This window comes from Callorhinus ursinus, unplaced genomic scaffold, assembly GCF_003265705.2.
Source record: "Callorhinus ursinus isolate GAN/ISIS: 27379988/994484 unplaced genomic scaffold, GSC_fseal_2.0 scaffold3, whole genome shotgun sequence".
Taxonomy (NCBI): Eukaryota; Metazoa; Chordata; class Mammalia; order Carnivora; family Otariidae; genus Callorhinus; species Callorhinus ursinus.
In genome coordinates this window covers 31,165,299-31,189,768 of record NW_027397065.1, presented here as the reverse complement: position 1 = coordinate 31,189,768, position 24,470 = coordinate 31,165,299, and the positions used below count along the sequence as shown (strand labels likewise).

At 45.3% G+C, this 24,470-nt stretch overlaps 1 protein-coding gene across 1 annotated transcript; it reads left to right on the top strand.

Annotated features, from left to right (window-relative positions):
* Window positions 1-1,310: 1,310 nt before the first annotated feature.
* BNIP1 (BCL2 interacting protein 1) lies at window positions 1,311-21,224 on the top strand. The gene is made up of 6 exons (XM_025867028.2): window positions 1,311-2,340; window positions 4,239-4,331; window positions 5,758-5,849; window positions 8,635-8,736; window positions 9,522-9,640; window positions 12,744-21,224. Exons 1-6 carry the CDS (start codon window positions 2,257-2,259, stop codon window positions 12,938-12,940), a joined length of 687 nt encoding a protein of 228 aa, XP_025722813.1. The 5' UTR covers window positions 1,311-2,256; the 3' UTR covers window positions 12,941-21,224.
* Window positions 21,225-24,470: the final 3,246 nt, after the last annotated feature.

Here is a 24,470-nt window from a genome sequence, read left to right as displayed (position 1 = left end):
ATTTATTAAGGTAAATGTAGCATCCAGAACCAGTGAGAAAAAGATGGATTCTTCAGAAAACAGGATTGGAACAACTGGGAAACTCTGGAGAAAGAAAAGTTGGCTCTGTATCTCATACAATAAGCCAATATATATCTCAAAATGTATAAATGAACAAATAACAGAAGGAAATGTGGGCAATTCCTTTAAAACCTGTGGGGTGAGGGTAATGAGGGTTTTCTAACTTGGATCCCAAATCCAGGAGTCATAAATGAAGATTGATAAATTCTATGTGAAATAAAAATTAAAAACTTAAAGGCCAAAACCATCATAAGGGAAGTCAAAATTCTATAGCCTATGCAAAAAGCTCATCTCTAAGGGCTAATCCTCCTCATATATAAAGAGCTCCTGGAAACTGGTATGATAAAGAACCACCACCTAATAGAGAAATGAGCAAAGTAAATACAAATAGCACTCAATCTCATTCATGATAAGAGAAATGCAAATTAAAAGATGGCATTTTTCACTTAATCAAATTGGCAAAAGTCCTAGTATTTGTTAACACAGCACGTTGGCGAAGGCCATGGGAAAGCAAGCATTTGTACCGCATTGCTGCAGGAGTATAAATTCATATAACCTCTCTGAAGAGCAATCTGGTAGTATGTATCTAAATTTTAAAAATGCACATATCCTTTGACTAGCCCTTCCGTTTGCACTGGGCAAGTCATTCTCTCTGTGCCTGTTTTTTTCACGTGTAAAATGTGGATAATTCTACCTCATAGGGTTGTCGTGAGAGTCAAGTTAGATGACACACATTAAGAACTTAGTACAGAGTGCCGGGCACGTAGGAAGTGCTCCAAAAATGTCAGTCATGTCCTAGCAGCTAATGCCCATTGAGTTCTTAAACACATGCTACATTACTGCACTGTGCTTGGTGCTTTTCATGTACTACCTCATTTAATCCTCCAGTCAACCCTGTGGTTACCACCAGTTAGCCTCAGGATTCTGAGGCACAGAGGTGTGAAGTGGGTTGTCTCGCAGGATTCAAGCAGGGTCAACTCCCAAGCCTGCAGTACATTGCCTATTAGGTGCAGTGGGATGATGAACACCTTAAGGGGCAGTGTGTGGAGCACTGGAGAAACACAGATGGGCAAGCTACATAGCCCCAAGTGTACAGCACTACCCAAGGGGCCATATTTGGTTTTTGAGGGAAGACATGGCTTTCAGTGAAGGCTCTGCCACTTTCAAGTTGGGTAACCTTGGGGCAGGGTTGTTCAATTTGGGTTTGTTTCGCTTTGATCTACTCTTAGTCCATCTACTGATCTGTAAAACTGGGGTATTGCCTATTTCAAGTGTGGTTGAAGGGTTAAGAGATACACAGCTAAGCATTCAGGTCCTCATACTTTATGCTTGCTGATGTGAACAAAAGTACATGGGGTGGGAGCAAGAGCGGAGAAGCATTCTAAAAAAAGGGAACAGCACATTCCAAAGCTACAGATCCAAAAAGAACTTGAGGAATCCAGGAGAGGGACAGGGTGAGGTGGCTGATGGCCTTGAAGACCAGCTAAGAAACTTTGACTATTTAATAATAAAAAGAAAACAGCCACCATTTGTTGAGGGTCTGCTCTTAATTATTTCCAGCAAAACTACTCCAGCGAGGTAGATTTAATACATCCAACTGTACACAAAAGGAAATTGCCAGGAGCCACAGAAGAGGTGTAGGCAGGGAGGTGACTTGATCAATTGTGATTTTAGAAGTCTTGGGCCACAGGGGGTGCTCTAAGAGACCTGCCTCGAATTCCATACATTAAAAGTAGTAATAACATTTTTCATTTTTTCATTTGCTCCACAGTTTATATTCACTGTACAACATATGAAAAATATAAGAAAATTTAAAGAAATATAAAAAATTGTTAACTCCACCTTCCAGAGACATTCCAATTGATACTTTCCTTCCAGTCTTTTTTTTTTTCCTCTATGCAAAAAATATGTAGTCATTAGAATGGCCGTTAGATAGAAGATGGGGAGAAGCCACTGCAAAAACGCCCTTGATACTCCCTCTCTTTTTCTTCTTCGTTTTCTTAGGATCACACCAAGAGGCGAGGCTGAGTCCATCCGCGTTTTCAGGAAAAGTCCCTAGGACTTGCCGCCTCTACCCTCGCTCGCCTCAGGCCGGTCTCTAGAGGGCGCTGGCGGAAGACCGGGAGCAGAAGGAACGCGACGCGGAAACGCGCTTAAATTTGGGCATCGCCGCTGCCCGTAGCCGGCGTCCTCAACATGGCGGCTCCCCAAGATGTCCACGTCCGTATCTGTAACCAAGAGATTGTCAAATTCGACCTGGAGGTGAAGGCACTTATCCAGGTACAATTCCCGGGACCCCTGCCGGGCTCCAGCAGCCTTAAACCCAGGCTCCACTGGCTCCTTGTGAGCTTGGCGGTCTCACTCCCGAGCTTTCCCCACTTGGTCAAGTCCCTGAGGTCGTTGGTCCCGCCCCATGGCCGGCTGCCCCGTTGTGGTCCCCCTTTGGTCCCGTTTCCTTGACCGTTGGCCCTAATCCTCCATCCACTTGCTGTCGTCTTGCCCTCTTCTGGACACTCCCATGTTCCCCGGTCCCTGACCAGGCTACCCCTTTGTGGCCCCCATTGGCCCCTCCCACGCACTCTTCTCGACTGGGACCGCCACACAACATACCTGTCACCCTGGTGGGCCCCGCCTTCTGACACTGCCCTCCCCACCATTTGGTGGCGACCTGGGGGGCATTAGCCCCGCCCCCTCCTGGCCAGCTGGGCTGGGTGCAGTGTCCCGTGGTACCAAAGGCCGCCTGACACGGGAGGCACCCGGTGAAATGAACTTAACTTAGACTGTAGTTGTGACTTTGTAAATGAGGAAATCGGGTAAAGTGCCAAGGCCTGAATCAGAGGGCAGATGGTGGCAAAACTGCGACCTGACGGGCAAAGTCAGCCTAGAGAGGGACTTAAGGAGTGTCTACAACTTCCTTTAACAGACTGGGTAATTGAGATGCTTTGCCTTAAGCCATTTAAGGGTAGTAGGCCCCAGAGCAATAACCAATTGACATAGGCAAGAGTTAGGAATGTAGAAATGGTTCCTTGAATTTAGCAAAAAGAAACCAGGAGTTTTAAATCTTGGTTTTAGGCAAATCATTTCCCTTTCCAACAAATGTTACTAGACATTAGATGTAGACCCAGAGTTTGCAACTAGCTGTGGCAAAAAGTGAAGGAAAGTAGGACTTCCCATAGAAACCAGATGCAGAATAAACCAAAGTAGTGCCTTCTCGTGGTGCAAGGGGGTGTGATTTAGCAAGTAAGCCAGAGAACAAGTAAGGAAACTTGATGCAAGCATTTAAACTTCTTCAACTTCACTTCTTCTCCATACACATTGCAAAACTGTTGGGATGAATCTAGAAAAACAAATTTAGGATTCATACAAATAAAATTGCCTTTTTACGTAATCTAAGTTGCTTAAGCCCCCTTTTGTACTCTCTAATATTTGGGTTCTCATGGCTGCTAATGAGAAAGATTGATTATATCTAGATTTACTGCACTCTTATTGTGTTCCAGCTCCTCTGCAACGTGCTTTACATACATATATGGTCTATGTGGTAGGCAGTGTGATGAGGAAACTGAGGCACAGAGAACTCAAGTGACTTTTTGTTACACAGCCAATAAATTGCTACCGCCAGAATTTGAATCCACATACTCTGGCTCTAGGGCCTGCTCTAAAACCTGACCCCAGTAATTTTGAATGTCCAGAAACAAATTCTAAATCGACCCTTGGACATGTCTGTTAAACAGGGTGATTTATAACAGATGGTTTGTAAAATCAGATTGAAGTTAACTTTGTCCTATGATGCCAGGAATTGAGCATCCTGATTTTCAAGTTGGAAAGATCTCAAGTCACTTTTGGATGTCCATTCTTGTTGGACATACAAGCTGCTTTAAGCCTTTTTATACCGGCCAGGTGGCGTTTTGTTAAACTTTAGGAACTAGTAAGTCAAGACAGTTGTGTTTCTTTTTATGCTTTTATATTACATGCTCAAAATTAATTTAAAGAGGTATGAGAGAAATGTAAATGATAATGTTTTTGCTTGTGTTGCAGAGGTAAGCTGCAAAGATCAGGATGAATTATAGTCAGTAGGCCAGCCTTAGTTGTGGTCTAAGCCAAATCTGTCATTGTACAGATGGTATCATTTCATTTCATTGCCTCGAGAAAGGCCCTCTCACCTCTTCAGTGTCTCCTAGGATATTCGAGATTGTTCAGGACCATTAAGTGCACTTACTGAACTGAATACTAAAGTGAAAGGGAAGTTTCAGCAGTTGCGGCACAGAATACAGGTGAGTAGCTGCAGAGCTGAAATGTGAGGAGATTGGGTAACAATGAGGAGGCTCCGTCTTGGGAGTAACCTCCACTTGAGAGCTGTCCAGGTTCTTTTTTTTTTTTTTTTTTTTTTTTTTTTTTTTTTTTAGTAAACGTTGGGACAGTGAGGGTAACTGTACTTCCATGCTCTCAAGGTAAAAGTAAGGAATTTTGAATGCATTGTCAGTGTCTCCTGGGGTTTTTTTCGTGCTCTGCTTTGCCTAGCATCTTCCTCCGTGTTTCTGAGGTCTCCAGTCACTTCATATGCACATATAGCACTCCCGAATCCAACTAAGGTGTATGTGCTATCTCAAAAACCACCGGAGGGAGAAGTATCCATTTGCATAGCCTGTTTCTGCTGCTGTGCCCTAGTGAGAATAAGATGGGTGCATGGGTCTGCCCATCCCTGAGTGGGTCTGGGGGCACCCGGTCTCACTGCTTGTGGTCCTGGGATTTAAAGACCTGTGCTTTTCCTGTGACGTGGTCCCAGATGCCAGCCAACAACCTTGTTGTTTAACAGAAGACAGTCTGTTTCCAAAGCTGGAAGAAAAACTGGCTATTCGGAAATAGTATGTCTGGGTCCTGTGTGTTGCCTTCCTAAGGGATTTTCAAGGCAATTGTGAAGATAAGCAGTTTTTGTCATAAAAATTCACTTTAGAATTTTAACAATGTCACTGAACCTGATCTTTTTGCCTCCATCTCTAGCACTGATTTAATCATTTAATTTTTTATTTTTGAAAGGCTATTACTTTCATATGTTTTATATATATATATTTACAAAACATACATATATATATGTATGTTTTGTAAATATGGGCACATAGTGGGGTGCCTGGGTGGCTCAGTCGTTAAGCACCTGCCTTCGGCTCAGGTCTTGATCCCAGGGTCCTGGGATCAAGCTCCGCATCGGGCTCCCTGCTCGGCAGGGGGGAAGCCTGCTTCTCCCTCTCCCACTCCCTGCTTGTGTTCCTGCTCTCACCATCTCTCTCTGTCAAATAAATAAAATATTTAAAAAAAAAAAATATGGGCACACAGTGGAACCTTCAAATTGTTTGCTACCAGTCAATAATGAAATAGGTACAGGGATTGAGAGTGAGCATTTGGACGTGGAGCAGTTTGATATTTCCATGATATCTCCAAGTGGGACATGTATCACTCACAGGTTGACCGCTCTGGCTCTTAGTTCCCTTCTCTCCTTGGGGCCCTGGGGATTATCCCTACTTTCTTGCAAGTCAGCTATATATTTATAAGGATGTTTGTTCTCTGTTACCTGGCATTCCTAAGTGTTCTCTTTTAGGAGGGTTTTCAAGTGCTGTTGTATAACCTGCCTAGAAAGAGAAGTGCTCTTTGGTTTTTATATTGGCTTTTAAAATCATTTTAATATAGAGCTCTTTTCCCCCAAAGGAGCTTGAGCAGTCAGCGAAAGAGCAAGACAAAGAGTCGGAGAAGCAAATTCTGCTCCAGGAAGTGGAGAATCACAAAAAGCAGATGCTCAGGTAGGTGGGGCCTGTGCTGGGTCACTTGCTCCTTGGGAGGCTTGTACAAGGGTTTGCCTAACAAACCTGGCTTAATGATTTAATTGTGTCATTTCTACACAGACTGAACGTCCTCTCTAGATCAGTAGTTCTCAAAGCAGGGGCCAGCAAGGGTTGTTGGTAGGTCAAATTGTGTATAGTTTACAAAAGCATATTTACCATTATACTGTATTTTATATTTTTAAGACAAAACCAAAAAATGGTTGCTTTTGTAATACAGGGTCCTTTTTCTTTAAGTGTAATCATTACCAGAGAAAGTCCTACTTAGGAGGGACCAAAATTTAGAAAGCTTTGAATGGCACTTTATCTTAAAAAACGAAACCTCCCAAAATATAAATAAGGTTATGTTACGTTAAATAAAATGGTGGTCACCATTGTAACTGTGTGCTAACCTTTGATTATATAACTGAAGTATGTGCTATTTCTGGGTATTGAGCTGGGGGACTTGCCAACAAAATTGTCTGATGGCATGAAACAGTACCTGTCCCTCCACATTTGACTTTTGTATCATAATCATAAAGAGGTTTGTCGTGGCAGAAATATTTGAGGACTCCATCAACTCTTCCAATCCTCTGGTGGCCAGGTCATTCTCGTTTGAAGCCCCTGCTAGTCATCATCCTCCTGGGTGTTCCCTTCATCCTTGTTAATTACTCTAACTCTGCCATACCTGTATTTGTCTGTGGCTTTGCTTCTGATTTGAATAATTCTCCAGCAGCATCCTTGCTGACAGCAGCTGTGTTTAGAACACCCAGCAACAGGAGGAGACTGACAAAGATGTGGGCATGGTGGTGGCTAGTGTAAGTAGGGAGGGATGTGTGGGTGGCAACGGTGTTAAAGTGCGTGGCTCAGTCTTAATATTTTGTGTCTTGATGGCGTTTGCTTCCCTCGGCCACCAAGGATACTCAGATTATGAACACTGAGTCAAGAGGACCCCTTGTATAAAGCATAGTAACTTACACCAGATAAGATGGGCTTAGCATGGGTTTAAAGTTGAGAATGGCCATTCACGATGTGGAGTTACAGGGGAGAGAGAGAAAGCAGTAAATGAATACTTTGGCAGTTGTGTGTGAAAACTGGTTGTGCTTGCCTGGGTTATCATGCTTATCACACCATTCAGCAAATATTTGTTTGCTTGTTTTTCTCCCTGTAAATGTGAGCCCCTTGAGGGCAGCCACTGCAGCTCACTTATCTCTGTCACAAGGCCCAGCAGAACCCCCTTGCTAATAGTTCGAAAATGTAATTGATTCTTTTTAAACATCAGGTGTGAAATGGCATAGTAGATGCTGTTCCGGTGGCAGAGAGCTCATTTTAATGTTTTAAGCACAGAGGTGCTCTTAGAAAAACACCCTATCAGTTCACGTGCCCTGTGTTTGACTTCATAAATATCTCAGGGGTTAGCACAGTTGCCGTGAACCAGCTGCCTAAGAGTTCTAGTGCTTGAGTTTGATTCTCTGAGGGGCCCAATTAACATTTGTATAGTCCATCAACAAAAGCTGCACTCCCGGGCGCCTGGGTGGCTCAGTTGGTTAAGCGACTGCCTTCGGCTCAGGTCATGATCCTGGAGTCCCGGGATCGAGTCCCACGTCGGGCTCCCTGCTCAGCGGGGAGTCAGCTTCTCCCTCTGACCCTCTTCCCTCTCGTGCTCTCTATCTCTCATTCTCTCTCTCTCTCAAATAAATAAATAAAATATTTAAGAAAAAAAACAAAAAAACAAAAGCTGCACTCCCTAGGGAGCTGTTCATCAAATTTGAGGTGTCTCTCATAAGGGAGATCGGGTAAAGAATGTAAGTAAATCACATCAAACTGGGCCCTGCTAATACATTGTGTTTCTCTTGTTCATGATTGTTCTGGCTGTGTAAAGAACAGCAAATCTTAAAGAAATATTGAGCAAAACCGAAGTGCTGAATCACTACATTGTACACCTGAAACTAATATTACAGTGTATGTTATCCAACTGGAATTTAAATAAAAACTTAGGGGTGCCTGGTTGGCTCAGTCGGTTGAGCGACCAACTCTTGATTTCGGCTCAGGTCATGAGCTCAAGGCTCTGGGATCAAGCCCTGTGTCAGGCTCTGCACTGAGCATGGAGCCGGCTTGAGATTTTTTTCTCTCTCTTCCTCTGCCTCTCCCCCTGCTCTCTCACTCTCAGGCGTGCTCTCTCTCAAAAAAACGAAAAAAACCTAAATAAAACTTTAAAAAGAAAAGAAATATTGAGGAAAACTGCCTTTCTATGATTTTTCTACTTCTCATAATACCTATTGATTGGCTAATGGGCCAGAAACTGTTGTTCTAGGTACTGGTGATCCAGAGATGAGTAAGGCATGGTTCTCAAGAAATGGAACCAACCAGTACGCAAGGCAAAGAGCAGTAAAATGTTAGAGATAACTTGACAGAACAGGGCCTCGTGCGCCCACGGTGAGTTTGAAGTCTGAAGCCATTGCGGGCTGTCAACACAGAAGTGCTGGGGCCAGACTGCTCCCTCTGGCTGCCCTGGAGGGAGAGGGACAGTTACAGGCAGTAGGGCAGTAGGAGAATGTCCCAGAGGCAGCCTCCAGGGTCCAGACCAGAGGTGTTGTGGCCTGAGCTGGAACAGTTGCTGGGGCAACCAAGAAGTGGAAATGGCGGGTGGTGGAGATGGACTCTGTGGGCCACTCCTGGGTGGCCTTCCCCATCACTCCCTTGCCAGAAGGAAGAACTGCTGTGACTTGATCTGACAGAAACTCATGCAAGACCCTTTTGATTCCAGCAATCAGACCTCATGGAGGAAGGCTAATCTCACTTGCAAAATTGCTATCGACAATCTAGAGAAAGCAGAACTTCTCCAGGGAGGAGACCTCTTAAGGCAAAGGTATCTGTCTTTTTGTCTTTCTGGGCCCTGATGATAGAACAGCAGTTGGCAAGGTGCAAAACCCACGTAAGGAACCCCTTCTTGTTTTCAATGTAAAACTGGTACTTAATTTTATTATATAGGTAATATTTTTTAAAGTATGAAAGAAATACATGCTTATTTGTAATAAATTGGTAAAATAAAGAAAAATATTAATGACAAAATGAAACCATACTGTCATTGTGTTGCACACATTTTGGTATATTGCCTCCTTCCACCTTTTTTTTTTCACAAAGTCTGAATCATACTGTATATAAAACTTATTGCCCTGCTCTTCGTCACATAGTATTATAGCACAAAGACTTGCTTGTTGCTTTGGAAACTCTTTAAACAAAAGTTTAAGAGTACATAGTATTCCCCTGTATTAGCTAATCCCCTGTTTGTGGGTGTTTACATTTCTAGTTTGTACTGTAAATAATACACAAGGCCACATCCCAGGACATAAGGCTTTGTCCACATTTTGGATATTTCCTTTGGAGAGTTTCCCAGGGATGAGATTATTGGGCCAAAGACCTAAATGTTTCTAAGGCTCCTAATATGTATTGCCAAATTGCTTTACAGAAGGTAGCAGCAGTTTGCGTTCCTACTAGCAGTCTTCAGGAGTGTGGTGTCAGCGTACCCTTGCCGGTGTTGACTGTGATCATTGATATTTAAATAGATTTTATTTTGATAGATTAAAAAGATGGGATCTCATTTGACGATGGGATGTCAATGTCAACAAGCCTCCTCTCACTCTGGACTTTTAGGAAAACCACCAAAGAGAGCCTGGCCCAGACGTCCAGTGCCATCACGGAGAGCCTCATGGGAATCAGCAGGATGATGTCCCAGCAGGTCCAGCAGAGCGAGGAAGCCATGCAGACTCTAGGTAAAGCCGGACCTGGAGTTAGAAGCTTCTCCCAGAGACTCCAGCCCCAGAGCCCTTGCCCTGGCACCTGCCACCAGGCTCTTCCGCCTTTGCCCCCTCCCCTACCCTCCCCTCCGAGCTTGCTGACTCATGTGGCCTCGGCAGTGCGGTGCTGCCTGGAGTGGGGCGGGTCGCTCCTACTTCTCTTCTTGGTTTTTATAGCTGCACTAAGAAGATCTGCACACCCCTCTCGAAATGTTTCCCCGGCAGAAGCACTCCCAGGGTCTCCTGTGAAAAGCAGAGATCTCCAGGTCTTCTCCTGGAGAGTGGGTGCCAGTAGGGCTGGGGGAGGGGCCTGGCAGTCCCTTTTTTTCTCTGGAGTTCTGTGGACCCATGTGGCCAGGCAGGTTGGGGAATCATTGCTTGAGGAGATGTTTAGTATATCGGCTGCTGGTCGGTCTGCTAGGGCCTCAGCTTACAATTATGGTCAGTCTGCTGGGGCCTCAGCTTACAATTATACTCTCCAGTGTTATTTTTACTATGAGCTCCTTTTAAAAGATACCATCAGAGGCCACAACAGAAGCCACTTGAGCGTCTGGTTTCTCTAGCAGCTTTCCCATGGTGTCTCCCTTGTAATGTAGAAGAGAATTGACCCTCTTCAGGGTCCTCTGTATAGGAAAACGAGGAGAGAGTTTACTGTTTGAGACAGTTTTGGAAGATTTCACAGAGACTAAAGCAGAGAGTGTGGTATGCACTTGTCAGCTCATGGCCAGTCTCGTTTCAGCTCCACCCTTCCTGGGCCTCCATCTGGATTATTTCAAAGCAAATCACAGACATCATCTAAAAATATCTCAATATGTCTCTCTAAAAGATAAGAGACTCTTGAAACAAAAAACAAACAAAACCAAACCACAATACCATTATCACTCTTAAAAAGTATCTATAATTTTGAGCCGCTTTTTTTTCTGTGCACTATTCAGACAGGTGGAAGGAAAAGCAAAGCAAGCAACTTGTCCCCAAGGTCAGTCCCTGTGTTTGAAACCTATCTGGGCATTCAGGCTCAGAACCAGCCAGTCACCTCTGCTACATGCGTGCTGGCAGCGGGGCTCAAGCCTTGGGAGAGACCTGGGAGAACGTGCAAAATAGGAAGCCACCTGGCCTTTGAGTGGAGGGCTTTTCTGCTTTGATGCAGGTGACAGGACGCCTCCCCATACACACACAGTTTATACGCACATCAGAAACAGATGAGATAGTTGAGTGGTGAGGAGGGTGCACAGACGCCGATGACTTCTGGGGTGTTGAGGGCTGTTCTTAGGGCCCATTTTGTAGGAGAGAAAACTATTGAAGAAAGAAGAATGCAATTCTAATCCTCTCCTTACAGCTCACAAATTCAGCTTGATTTAAGAGCCCAATAGGGCTACACGTTTTTTTTTAAAAAAAGCATGTGAGGGATATAATGTCTGGAATTTGCTGGAATTGGGTGGGGTAGTATGGGAACAGGAACACCAGGGAGTTGGTGGTTCTTGGGTATGGGTGATGGGCATAGGACATTTCATGATACTATTCTCTCTACTTTGGTGATGCTTGAAAATTAGCTATCATACGAAGTTTAAAAAGAAAGGCCTGTTAGATTTTTTTGAACTGACTCTTAGGTTTTTGGGATGGAGGTAGGCATGGAGAAAGGGCCAAGAGAGGGATTTTTGTTGTCTGAGTGTTTATTTTTCCCCTTCATCTGTCTTTATAGAAACACTGCTCTGTTTCCTCTGGTAATTTCTTTTACTTACTCATTGACTTTTAATTTTATGAAAAAGTAATATGCATTACATGGTTAAGAAAAAAACCTCTAGGCCTGCATTGTCCAATAGAAATAGAATGTGAGCCACATATTTAACTTTAAATTTTCCAGTAGGCACATTAAAAAAGGTAAAAAGAAACCTATGAATCTATTTAACCCAATACATATAAAATATTACCATTTCAATATGGAATGTCAAAAACTATTGAGATATTTTACTTTCCTTTTTCTCATACTAAATCTTGGAAATCGTGTGTGTGTTTTACACCTAGGGACATCTCAGTTTGGTTTAGCCACATATACATGCTCAAGTATCACCTGTGTCTAGGGGCTGCCATATTGGACAGTACAAGAGAGAAGTAAAACGATAGCTCTCTCTTCTGACCTCCCTCTGACCTCTGGCCATCAGGTCTACTCCCCAAGGGCAACCACTGTTACCAGTTTCTTTTATATCCTCCTGAGCGCCTCCAAGCACATATAGCACAAGCAAATTAAATATTGTTTATCCCCCACTCTCTTACATAAATGGAAATTTTCACATACGCTCTGTCACACCTCACTTTTCCACTTAACAGCACGTTTTATTCTGTGGATGTTCTGATGATGTTAGGCTTTGGGGGAGAATCTTGCCAGGTAGACCTTCTTACCCAGGTGTCAGGCTCAAATACCCATACTCAGAAGTACATTTGACTCCTAGGCACAGTGAACCTTAAGGCACAGGTACCTCCCTTTAGATTTCATACAGTGGCCAGAGCATAGGTGTGATATCTTTAAAGCCACGGCAGCGTCCCAGGACTGAAGAACTGGTGTGTGTGGGGGCTGGCGGCAAGGCCTAGCCCAACTTGATAGGATCCCACCAAGAGCAGATCTGACTCTCAGGGGTCCTGGCAGGGTGCACCTCAGGTGGAAAGTCTTGGTAACTCTTAGCTGCTGCCCCCCCCAAAAGACCTCATAGTGCCTGGTCACAATCGCCTGGGTTTGTTTTGGGGCTGGTGCTTCTTCTCACCAGCACTTGCCTGCTTTGGAAGGAACTCTCTTCTTTTTTCCCTGGTGATATGCACATTGGAGAACACCTAGTTGTGGCCCTGTGACATTGTATATAAACAAACCACATCACTCTGAGCTGAATAGGACCTAGGGAGGTACTTTCCTTATAATATCCTTGTTCGTTGCTCCTCTGTTTGTCTCTGCTCACATTTTTGCTTATGGCCGAGGGGAACTTGCTGCAAAGTGCAGTGTTATTTGCTGGTAACCCAGCCAGCAGAGCAAAGTCTTTGGATTTGGTGTTCTACAGTCTCTGAGTCAGGCTCCCTCCCTCTTTTGTTTCAGCCAATTCTTCCCGGACTATCCTGGATGCAAATGAAGAGTTTAAGTCCATGTCAGGGACCATCCAGTTGGGACGGAAGCTTATCACAAAATATAATCGCCGAGAGCTGACGGACAAGCTTCTCATTTTCCTTGCCCTGGCCCTTTTCCTTGCTACGGTCCTCTATATTGTAAAAAAGCGGCTCTTTCCATTTTTGTAAGATCTAGAATTACCAGCTTTTGCCCTTTAAGTTCCAGTGTCAGGATCTGTCCATGCTCCTGAGCTCTGGCCCCAGCTGCCAAACCATTGCACACCTCTGTGGCCTGCTCCACTTGCTCAGCAGGTGGATTGCAGACCCAGCCCCCCAGCTTTCTGTAGGCAGCTGGTTAGCCTATAAAGGGCGAGTAGAGCAAGGGGAGGCCTGTCATCAGGACACCTGCAGGACACAGGGACTCCAGGAGCCATCACACAGTGCGTGTGGCTGTCACATGGGGCATGCAGAGGCCAGCCTTCAGGATTGGATCCTCCTCTCTCCCCTTCTCCTGCTGTAGCCTTAATGCCAGATTTGGTGGAAGGAGGAGAGAAGTGGGGAGAAGGATAAGGAAAACTTAGGCCCGTTCCTTGAATAAACTTGACTCTCTATTTAATAGAATGAAATGCATGTGGATTTATAATGTGTCCTTCTAGGAATTTGTGTCCTGTTTTTGATGTCCAGATTTCTAGAACATCAACTTAAGATCATTTATTTGTTTATTCAACAAAGGATTATTAAGCAACAGCCACATGCAATGTATTATAAGACGTTGCTGACCGTTACAGCAGCTGTAAAGCTGCTGTGGTTCCTCCCTCACGGAGCAAGAAGAACAAGATCTCATAGGCTCTTAAAAAAGCAAGTTACAAAAAGCCCCCACGGGAGGTGGCTGACACCACATCTGAAAAGGCTCAGGCAGACATCCTTCTCTTTCTATGTACAGTGGTGGGCCTGGCCTGGGGGTGTGCCGTGTCTTGGGGGCTGGCCCATGTCTTTCTCTTTGAGGTCCAGAGCTAAATATAACCATGAGAGTGAGCCTAGTGATAAGCTGAGGCCTGTCTGGGCCTGAGTTCTGTTGAGGCCTGGGGGATGCTAGGGCTCAGGCTGGGAGATGTTAGTGTCTCCTTGTGCTGTAGGACTGGCTGGCCTCATGAAATCCCAGCCTCCCCACTATTTATAGCCCCAGAGGCCCTGGGAGGTGTAGTGTGGAGGCAGAGGGGAAAGTGGAAAGAACATGGACTTTGAACCTTGGTTTTGAGTCTTGGCTCTACTACTAAGGGACCATGTGACCATGGGCAGGTTACCTTTTGTCACTGAGCCTCAGTTTCCCCACCTGTAAAGTGGGGATGATAGTCCATACAGTCCTTTGTAGAGTCAATAGGAGAATCAAACAAGAATGTACAGTAACAAGTGCAGCTTCTGTCTGACTGGACAGTGGGCTTCCCAAATGGGGCCCCCTCCAGGACTCTGGGCCCTGAGGTTTCCTGCAGCGAATGGGCTTTAGTGAAAGCTGGCCTGGGCGTCGGAAGTTCTGTTAGATCAGCTTGAGCAGAGGGAGGGTGTGAACAGTTACGGCTTCAGTTAAAAAGTCCGGATTGTCATGGGACCAAGTGTGTGAGAGATTGGCTGCACACCTCTGACTAGTTTAATGAGCAGGTTCTAAGTTAAAGTGTGTGTGTGTGTCCTTGTACACACACGCTTCTATATAGATATCATTCTTAAACAATTTCTGGACTCAGAAGACGGTGCAAAATGTGTATGCATGTGTCTTATTTATAGTCAAATTAAAGCTGAGAATAAAGCACAGATGGGAAATTCCCACTCAGATTCCAGCTGTAAGTGCAGCAGATGGATGTTATCAATTTAGGATTTTCTTGTCTTAACATTTTTCTTTACTACTTCCCACTAATTGTCAACATCCTCCTTACAATATGGGAATGTGTGGGCTCTGTACTCCTTAAAAAAATCTCCCTTTGACTTTATTCTTCTTTAACTTGTTTCCTTCTGCAAATAGGTTGAATTTGAAGTGCCATCAATAGCATTATATCTTGCAGCCCCAGTCAGCCAGCCACCAGGATTCAAAATGATCCCCAAGTGGGCTGGCTGGGCAGAAGCGGCCGCCGCCATGTTCATCCGTGAGGGGGCAGTGTTCACATTTGCTCTATGATCTTGCTGTGTTTAGGACTCTCTATCAGTCCACATGGAATGTTCTTATGGATTTTTTTTTTTTTTTCAGATACCAGACTTTAAAAAAAAAGGCCATACAAATGTACAAAGTCCACCTATATAGTTTTTGGAGGATGTTTCATAAATGATTTTAATTCTCACTGTTAACAGTAACGTAAACGTGTATTCTACATTTTGCTTAGATGAAGGTCAAGGAGCTAAAAGGACAGAGCATCTGGCAAGAGGTCGTTCATTCAAGTATTTACTGAGCACCTACTTTGTACCAGGCGCTGCGTTAGGTACACTCAGTGAACAAAACTAAGATTCCCTGTCGTCATGGAACTTATAATATGTGGGGGAGGGTGGGCAGATGATAAACAATTAAGATACTAAATAAGTCATTCATTCTGTTAGAAAATAATTTTTTTACGGAAAAGTGAAGCTGGTTAATGGAGATCTGGAATATAGGTGAGGGGATAGGTTTGCACTATTAAGTAGGGTGGTCAGAGCTGGCCTCAATGAGGAGGTAAGATCTGAGCAAAGGCCTGTTGAGGATGGAGATACCTTAGCCATGTGGACTGCTGAGGGAGGAGGGTTCCCCACAGGGGCCAGCTAGAGCTAGTGCAAAGGCCTACAGTGGGAGCATCTGCGATACTGTGATTTATTGTCAGAAATATGTATTTGGTGTCCCCGGTCCTGGCACAGAGCTGCTAAAGCCCTTGGACTTTCCTACAATGAGAGTGATAAAGGTTTCTTTTGTTATCTTCATGGGCCATTTTTGGAAAGCACTAAGGATGGGGGCTGGTTGCCTGGGCCTCAGAGGAGGGGAGGGGGCTGGAGATTGAGTTCTGTCACCAATGGCCAGTGATTTAATCAATCATGCCTATGTAATGAAGCCTCCACAAAACCCAAAGGGAGGGGCGCCTGGGTGGCTCAGTCATTAGGCGTCTGCCTTCGGCTCAGGTCATGGTCCCAGGGTCCTGGGATCGAGTCCCACATCGGGCTCCCTGCTCAGTGGGAAGCCTGCTTCTCCCTCTCCCACTCCCCCTGCTTGTGTTCCCTCTCTCGCTGTGTCTCTCTCTGTCAAATAAATAAGTAAAATCTTTAAAACAAAAAACCAGAGGGACTGGGTTCAGAGATCTTCTGGGTTGGTGAGCACATGGAGATCGAGGGAGGGTGGTGCACTTGGAGAGGGCATGGAAGCTCTGCGTTCTTTCCTCATGCCTTGCCCTGGCATCTCTTTCATCTGTCTGTTCCTGAATTATATCCTCTTGTAATAAACTGACAATCTAGTAAGTAAAACGTTTCCTTCATTTCTGTGAACCTCTCTAGCGAATTAATCAAACCCGAGGAGGAGGTGCTCATGGGAACCTCCCATCTGGGCCTGTTAGTCAGAAGCCCCTGTGACAATCTAGACTTGTGATGGGCAGCTGAAGTAGGGGTGGAGGGGTGGGGTCGCAGTTTTGTGGGATTGAGCCTTTAACCTGTGGGAACAGATGACCATGTGCGTAGTGTCCGAATTGAGTTGAATTAGAGGACACCCAGCTAGAACTGATTGTTGGTGTGGGGAAAAAATCCATACGTCAGAAATGCATCCATGCATGCACTGGAGCATGACTGATGGGGGAATAGCAAGGAAGCTAGGTTAGAGCAGAGTGTGGGGAGTGGTAGAGAAGTAGTACAGGACATCAGAGTGGGAACAAAATCATGAGAAGCCTTGTAGGTCATTGGAATGATTGAGCTTGTACTTTGAGGAACATGGGGAGCCACTGGAGCAGAGGAGTGACTTGATACGACCTACATGTTGGTAACAAAGTGAACGAGACAAGTGCAGAGCAGAGTGGCCAGTTGGGAGGACCATTGCAGATGTCCAGGTAGCAGATTGACGGTGGCTTATACCTGGCGGAGCAGTAGAGGTGGTGAGAAGTAGTCATATTCTGGATATATTTTGAAGATAGAACCAATAGGATAAGGTTTCATGAAGGAATGGGTATCATTCTTGAAGGAATGAGAGCCAAAACTAGAAAATTCCTTTTTTTAAATTGTCCTTTTATTTTTAAGTAATCTCTACACCCAACATGGGGCTTGAACTCACAACCCTGAGATCAAGAGTCACATGCTCTACCAAGTGAGCCAGCCAGGCGCCCCAAAACTATGAAATTCTTGGCCTATGTAACTAAAGGAGGAGAAGATCAGGAGTTGGGTTTTGGACATGTTGGACTTGAGATGTCTACTTAGACCCCCTAGTCAAGATGCCAGGTACACAGGTGGTTATGTGTGAGTCTGGGGTTTGGGAGAGCAGTCAGGGCTCGTGGTATAAATTTGGAAGAGGGCGTGTAGATGGGATTTAAAGCCATGAGGTTGGATGAGCTCGCCCAGAGATTTGAGTTATATAGATAAAGAACTCACGACAAAAAAGAGGAGCCAGCACATGAGACTAAGGAGGAATGCCCAGAGACAGAGCCACTGTTACCAGTGAGGCTTCTTAGGGAGTCTGTTCTTTTAATCCCCCAAATAGGAGACTTTCTGATCTACAAGAGTCTGTGTTTTTCATCCTTGTCTTCATCGTTGTCATCGTCACTCTCATCATCAAAAGCATCTACTGTTTGTTGAGTTCCGGCTGTGTGTTAGATCCCTGAGGACTGCACATAAATGCAGTTCCCTCTTGCCTTTCAGGACAGCACAGAATGACAGTGGTGCCCCTGTGCTGGCTGTCATAGGGGACCTGTGGAGGGAGGGAGCATTCCTCTGTGACAGCACGGGGAAGGTTGTGCCTTCACCCTTGAGCCCTGCTCTGTCTTCTCCCCTTTACTGCTCAACTTCTGTGACACGGTCTGTGTCCTCGCCTCCCACGTCCTGGGCCACTTAAGTCTGATTGCTGCGACAGTCCCACTCTCTCATAAACAAGCCTCCCTGGGGTCATCAGTTACCTCCAGGCTGTTCATCTGAAGGATGTCTGCCCCCACCTACCTCATCCTTAGCAGTTGTTGACCATGGTGGGCATTGTTCCTCCCAGAAACCTGTTTCTGTGATACCACACTCTAGGTTTTCCTCTTGTTCTCTGGCAACTCCTGCTCACTCTTCTTTCTTCATCTTCTCTTCAGCCTTAAGTGCTGGCTTACCAGAGCTTCTTCCCTCTTCTATGTATTCCCTCACAGGCAAGGTCATCCTTCTTCCCCCCCCGCCCCCCCCCCCCGCCCAGTTTAACAATCATCTAGAGAATCACTATCAATAATTTCAAAGTTCTGTCTCCATGACAGACTCTCAGGTGAGCTCCAGATCTCTATCATCTCCAACCTTCTAGCATCTCCATTCAGATGTCTCTGTCTGTGAGACTCCTCCACTTCAGGAGGGACCTCTCCCTCCCAGGCACAGCCTGGCTCTTCTCCAGCTTCCCTGTCTTCCCCGTCTTCCCTGGCACACCTCGTTTCCCCTCCCGGGCTTCCTTTTCCCTTCACCAGGCCCATCTGCTTCACACCTCTTGCCACCAGCCCAAGAGATGAGACTACATTCAACGGTCAATATTGTTCTGAAGGAAGGCAGATGCATTGTGTTAGTGAATTTAGGAGGTCAGAAGGCTCTACTGGAGGCAGTTTGGCAGGGTGACCCAATTTGGATATTTTTCTAAGGAAAAAAAGATAGTTAAAAAAAAAAAAGATAGTTAAAATGTAAAATAAGCTTCCTTTTCTTCCTTGACTAATGGTGGTCTCCCCTGGGGCCCTGCCTGAGGGTTTGCCCAAGCTGTGTTTCTTCCCTAAACAAGGGCAGAATAAAAATAGCTGGGGGCTAATCTAAGAGATACCAGCCCGGAGTCTCAGCAGTTGTCAGGAATGAAGGGCTGCAGGCTGGGATGAGGGGAGGGGATGGGTGTTATCTACCCCACCAACCGCCCCCCCACCCCAATCCCCAACAGCAGAGCCCCAGGGCCCGTGGTATTGGTCAACTTACATTTTCAACGGCCCTACAGTGCACAGGGCCCCAAATCTGCCCTTTGGTGACAGAGGGGCCTGGGTTCTAATTGTAGTCTTCCTGGCCACATGCCCCTGGGCTGGGCTCGCCCCTCTGTTGTTTCCTCATCTGGAACACAGGGATACCCAACAGCATTGACCTCTTCGGGCTGCTGGGAGATTAAAGGACAGAAGTCACCCAAGAACTCACACAGTGGAGCGCACAGTCGCCCTGATGGCCATTGCATTCATTCCCAGAAAAACGTGGAATGACCTCATTCCCTTTTCTCTTTGGAGCTTTATTTTGGGGGAAATGGTGGTTAGGTGAAGAGGATGCTGGGATTGGCAAGGAATCAGGCCCAAGGATGGAGCAGAGTTTAGTTTCTCGGACGGTAGAGAGCTGAATGGGACAAAGCAGGTGGTGGAAAATTGGCCATCATTCTCAAAACATCCAAAAAGAAAAAAAAAAAGTCAATGGGAAGAATTAGCTCAATGTAAAATGTTCTGTTTATTATTATTAAATCTTTGCTCTTCTCTCCCTGCCCCCGCAATCTTGTTCACTGGCAAAGAATGCTCCTGGGTAAAATGAATCCATAAAGTTAACAAATGAATGTGGACTGGAAAATGAAGAAATGGTCCCTCAGTTTTAATCTGACAGCTTGACTGGTATGAACGACAGGAGGGCTCCTAACAGAAATGTCACAGTTTCTGAGAAAGGAGTTCTTAGTTTGCAAGAGATGGCTCTGCCATTGCATTCTCTGCCACTACCTGACCGGGTTTGCAGACCAGTGGATTCAAGGACCGAGGGGAGGTGCGTTGTTGGGACTCTGCAGTCTCCTGGCTGCCTTGCTGAAATGACTTCAACCCACTCCACCCCCAGTCCATTCCAGAATCGTACTGCATGTGTGCTTTGGCTACACTCTGCTGGGCACTAAGGACAGAAGAGGAGGATTCTCCCTGCCTTGTGGAGCCCACAGCCTATTGGAGACAGAGCTGGAGCTAGATAGTTACCCCAGAGGGTGGTAAGTGTCCTAAAGGGAGCCACAGGGGCCCTGGGGAGCACAAAATGACAACTCCTTTACACTGCTTAGAAGCAGCAAATGGTAGTCAAAATAAAATTAATGATAAGCAATTATAATGAGGTCCAAAAGCAGTGCTTGGTGAGGTGTTCAGTAGGTGATGATGTTAATAAATTTATTGAGTGCGTACTATGTGCCAGGCACTGTGCATTAATTCACTTAATCCAGGAATTCTACCTATAGTTAATGTTATTACAGCTGAGGCAACTGAGACCCAGAGAGGTCCAGAAACATACCCGTGGTCACACAGTTAGCAAGTAACTGGTAGAACTAGGGTTCAAACCCAGACAGCTAGGCTCAAGAGTCTCTGGACTACTCCCAACAGTAGGAATAAGAGAGGCCAACAAAGCTCTGGGGGCAGAGGCATCCTCCATGTAGACCCCACCCAGCAACCGTAATGATCTAAAGGGGAGGGTGGGGATGGAGGAGTTGAGGGTGCAGGGTTAGCAGATCCCTTTGTGAGGGTGCCTGCTGAGCTTGGTCAGCATTGGAGGTTCAGGAATGGGACAGTCACATAAGCGAAAGAAAGAATTCACTGGCTTGTGTAAAGGTAAGTGGCTTTAGACACAGCTGGCTCCAGGTGCTCTAACAAAGATATTAGAAACTGGTCTTTGGTCTCTCCCCTGTTTCCCTCCACTTGGCTTTCTTCTGAGGTGGACTCTGACCAGGTAGCAGGTTTCCCCCTTCCCCATGGGCAGCTTCAGACTTCCATCCACCTAGCTTGGAGTTTCTGAAGAAAGAGCCTTTTCCTTAAGAGTTCCTGAAAATCCCTCACTGAGTCCCTGTGGCCAGGGGGCCAGGATGTCCTGATTGGTGAGGCCCTGGTCACACGGCCAGCATGGGCGTGGAATCAGCCCCGCATGGACCAACCGCAGAGTGGAAAGTGGGAGGAGGTAGTTCCTTCAAGGAAATAAGAGCAGCTGGGCTGCGTTTTTGCCAGTATAGTGGTGTTCACGGTGCAGTTTATTTCCTTTGTAGGAAGAAGCATACTTTTAACAGTGGATTCTCTTATTAGGAAAGATCTGTTCATTGCAGGAAAATTAGAAAACATATTTAAGCCACACAAACGCCTCCTTCCAAAGATACGAATTTATAACCTCATCTAGAGAGAATTGCTGGAAACATTTGGGAGTGGATGCTGTATCTTTTTTTTTCTTTCTTCTTTTCTACCTTCAACATATATGGGATCATGTTGTATATCCTGGTTTGTTTGTTTTTACTTTAAAAAATAGTTGATCAAGATATAATTTATAATAAACTGCACATAATTAAACTGTATAATTTGATGATGTTTGTCATGTGTACCATGCAGTCAGGGTAATGAGCATATCCATCACCCCCCAAAATGTTCTGGTGACCCTTCGTAATCTTTAGTATATGTGCTGCAGAAGTGAGCACATGCTCCTTTGTAGTCTGTTTGCCGCCACCGGTCCCGTACTTTCTCCAGATGACCACTGATATGCTTTCTGTCACTATAGACTAGATTGTACTTTTCATCACTTTTTATAAATGGATCATATCATATATACTGTTTGGGGGGTGTGGTTTTTTTCACTCAGTATAATTATGGACCTTTTACCTCAGTATAGTTATTTTGAGATTCATTTGTGTTGTTAAATGTGTCGATAGTTCCTTTTTGTTGTTGAGTACTATTTTGTTATAAGGACATATCACAGTTTGTTTATCCGAACTGGATAGTGGTCTTGCGCACCCATGTTCATAGCAGCATTATTCACAGAAGCCTAAATGTGGAAGTAACGCAAGTGTCCCATCAGTGGATGAATGGATAAACCAAATGTGGTTATACATACAATGGAATATTACTAAGCCTTAAAAAGGAATGAAATTCTGCCACACACTGCATGGATGACATACTTTGACGACATTATACTAAGTGAAATAAGCCACACACGAGAGGACGAATATTGTATGATCTCACTTATACAAGGTACCTTTTATAGTCAAATTCATAGTGACAAAGTGGAAGGGTGCTGCTGTTGGGGGAGGGGAGAATGAGAAGGCACAATGGGGAGTTACAGTTTAGTGTTTAATGGGGACAGGGTTTCCATTTAGGGTGATTCAGTTTAGGAAAAGTTCTGGAGATGGATGGTGGTGATGATCATACAATAGTGTGAATGTGCTTAATGCCACTGAATTTTATACTCAACAAGGGTTAAAATGATAAATTTTGTGTTATGTATATTTTACCACAAAAAAAAATTGTTTTAAAGGAGAGGGTGGATTTCCCGGCAACCCCCTGGAGTGGCTCCAGATCTGAAGGAGAACTGTCGGAGCCTGAGCAGCTCTGGGCCTGAGTCCTGAACAAGTCCTGACTCCAAGCGCTCGTGGTCCTAGCACTGTGCCCGTGCCGCCTCCCATCTCTGCTCCTCTTTGCAAGGCTTCATCCTCTCAGCCTCTTCTCGGTGGGACACGTGACCACTCGCTGCTCTGGGATTTAAGAAGACAGAACTTCCCCACATTTAGTAAGAAGGATACTACAGAAGGATTCATGGAACACAGACACCGGAAACCTCAAAGTCCTGTTCAAAACTCCCTTTTTCATCCCCATATTATCACCTCCAAGGGTGTGGCCATTCTTTTCCAAAGTGAACTTTCCTATGGTTCTCCCCTTTTCCTACTGCCCCAATTGGACTTGGGCTGGCTTATTGCAATAACTTTTTTTTTTTTTTGAGGGGGGTCAGGGGCAGAGAGAGAGAGAGACTCTTAAGCAGGCTCCAGGCCAGTGCAGAGCCTGACCCGGGGTTCGATTTCCATCTCACGATCCTGAGACCATGACCTGAGCTGCAATCAAGAGTCAGATGCTTAATTGACTAAGCCACCCAGGCACCCCACGCAATAACTTTCTGAATGGTCTCCCTACCCTAGGCTCTGAGGGATGGGCTTATTTAAGGTGAAGAAACTTAGCACATTTCAAGAATGTGAGGGTGAATGGAGAAGAAGGTAGGCAAGGTCATGGGGGAGGTGAGGGGAGAGGGTTCACCTTGGGAGGGGGGTTCGTGTTCCGCTGTAAGAACATTTCGAGACAGTGTGTGTATGTGTGGAGACCTCTGCTGTCTTTGGTTTCTCTTTCCTGAGGGTTCAAGGTGGGGTTAGGGGTGCTGAGAAGATGGACAATACAGAGACTCATGGGGTGGTGGGTAGGATGGCTGGTAGTGTTGGAGCTTTGTGGAGGTTCTGGGAACTTTGGTTCAGGAAACCGCTGTGCAATCACTTTAAAAGATGTTTGCAAATTTCTTGACATTCTTTCCATCAAAAGGTATAGTCTAAGTACTCTCCCGTTGACTATGGGCTGACTTTCATGACATGCTTCTAATAACAGACTGCAGTGGAAGTGATGCTGTGTGACATCTGAGACTAGATCATAAAACAATATAGCATCCATCTAGCTCTCTCTCAGGACACTCACCCTTAGAACCCAGCCACCATGCAGTGAAGATGCCCAGGCCAAACAGGGAGGCCACTTGCTAGTTTTGGAGCCTAGCTGAGGTCTCTGCTGACAACCAGCATCAAATGCCAGGCGTGTGAATGATGGGGACTTCAAAATGACTCTGGCACCAGCTACCATTTGACTGCAACTGCGTGAACATGAGAGGCCCCAAGGAAGAAACGTCAGGCTGCACCCCATGGATCCCCAGAACCATGAGACAAAATAACAATGGCCAAGTGTTGTCGTTTTGCGCCCCCGTGTATTGTGTGATTTGTTACACAGCTGGAACATGCTGCCAGACTGCCCTCAGAACATCAGTTCCTGTGGTTGACATTGTCCTTATCGAATGAACGTTCATTTTTTGCTGGTAAAGTGATTCATTTGATGGTAAAAGCGATACAGGGTCATGTGAGAAAATTTGGAAAACACTGACAAATTCAAAGAAGAAAAAATTACAAATTCAAAGAAGAAAAAATATACCCAAGATAATCCCTAGCACATAACAGGCACTCAATAAATATTTACTGAGGAAGTGAATGACCTGATGACTTGCCCCCCTGCCCCTGCATCCACTTTTGGGCATTTAGGTTGTTTGCAGGTTTTTGGAATGGTAGGTTTTTGACCTCTGGAGTTCACTGTGCTGAGCAAGATGGAAGCAGGACATGGTGAATCAGTTGGGCAAGCCATTTTAAGGTTTGCAACCTTAACATTTGTCTTTCCCAGGTAGAAAAGCATTTCCTGGAGCCTTCAGGAACCTTCCCCCCATCTGGGGCGTTGACTCACCCCAGCTCAGAAAAGAGATCGCAAACATCTTCCTTCTGGAAAATGGATTTACATAGGAAGGTGAGCTTTCAGGATAATATTTATATCCATCTTTCAGTCGTGCTGCTCATGTTACTCAGTGTCACGCTGACTTCAAACACTTCTCCCCAGCAAGTACAGGCATTGCCATCAGCTATTCTCAGGAACAAATGTGGTCATGTAATCCCAGGGCCTACAAAGAATGTGGCAGCAACTGAAACCAAATTAACCATTTTCTGAACCCAAAACTGGAAAGCAAATAGCAGAGGTACTTTTGA

Excerpts from the sequence above, each read along its gene's own strand:
- BNIP1 (XM_025867028.2), top strand. The coding sequence starts at position 2,257 with ATGGCGGCTCCCCAAGATGTCCACGTCCGTATCTGTAACCAAGAGATT. Across the intron at positions 2,341-4,238 it reads AGGTGAAGGCACTTATCCAG|GATATTCGAGATTGTTCAGG; the intron begins GTACAATTCCCG and ends AGTGTCTCCTAG. Across the intron at positions 9,641-12,743 it reads GGAAGCCATGCAGACTCTAG|CCAATTCTTCCCGGACTATC; the intron begins GTAAAGCCGGAC and ends CTTTTGTTTCAG.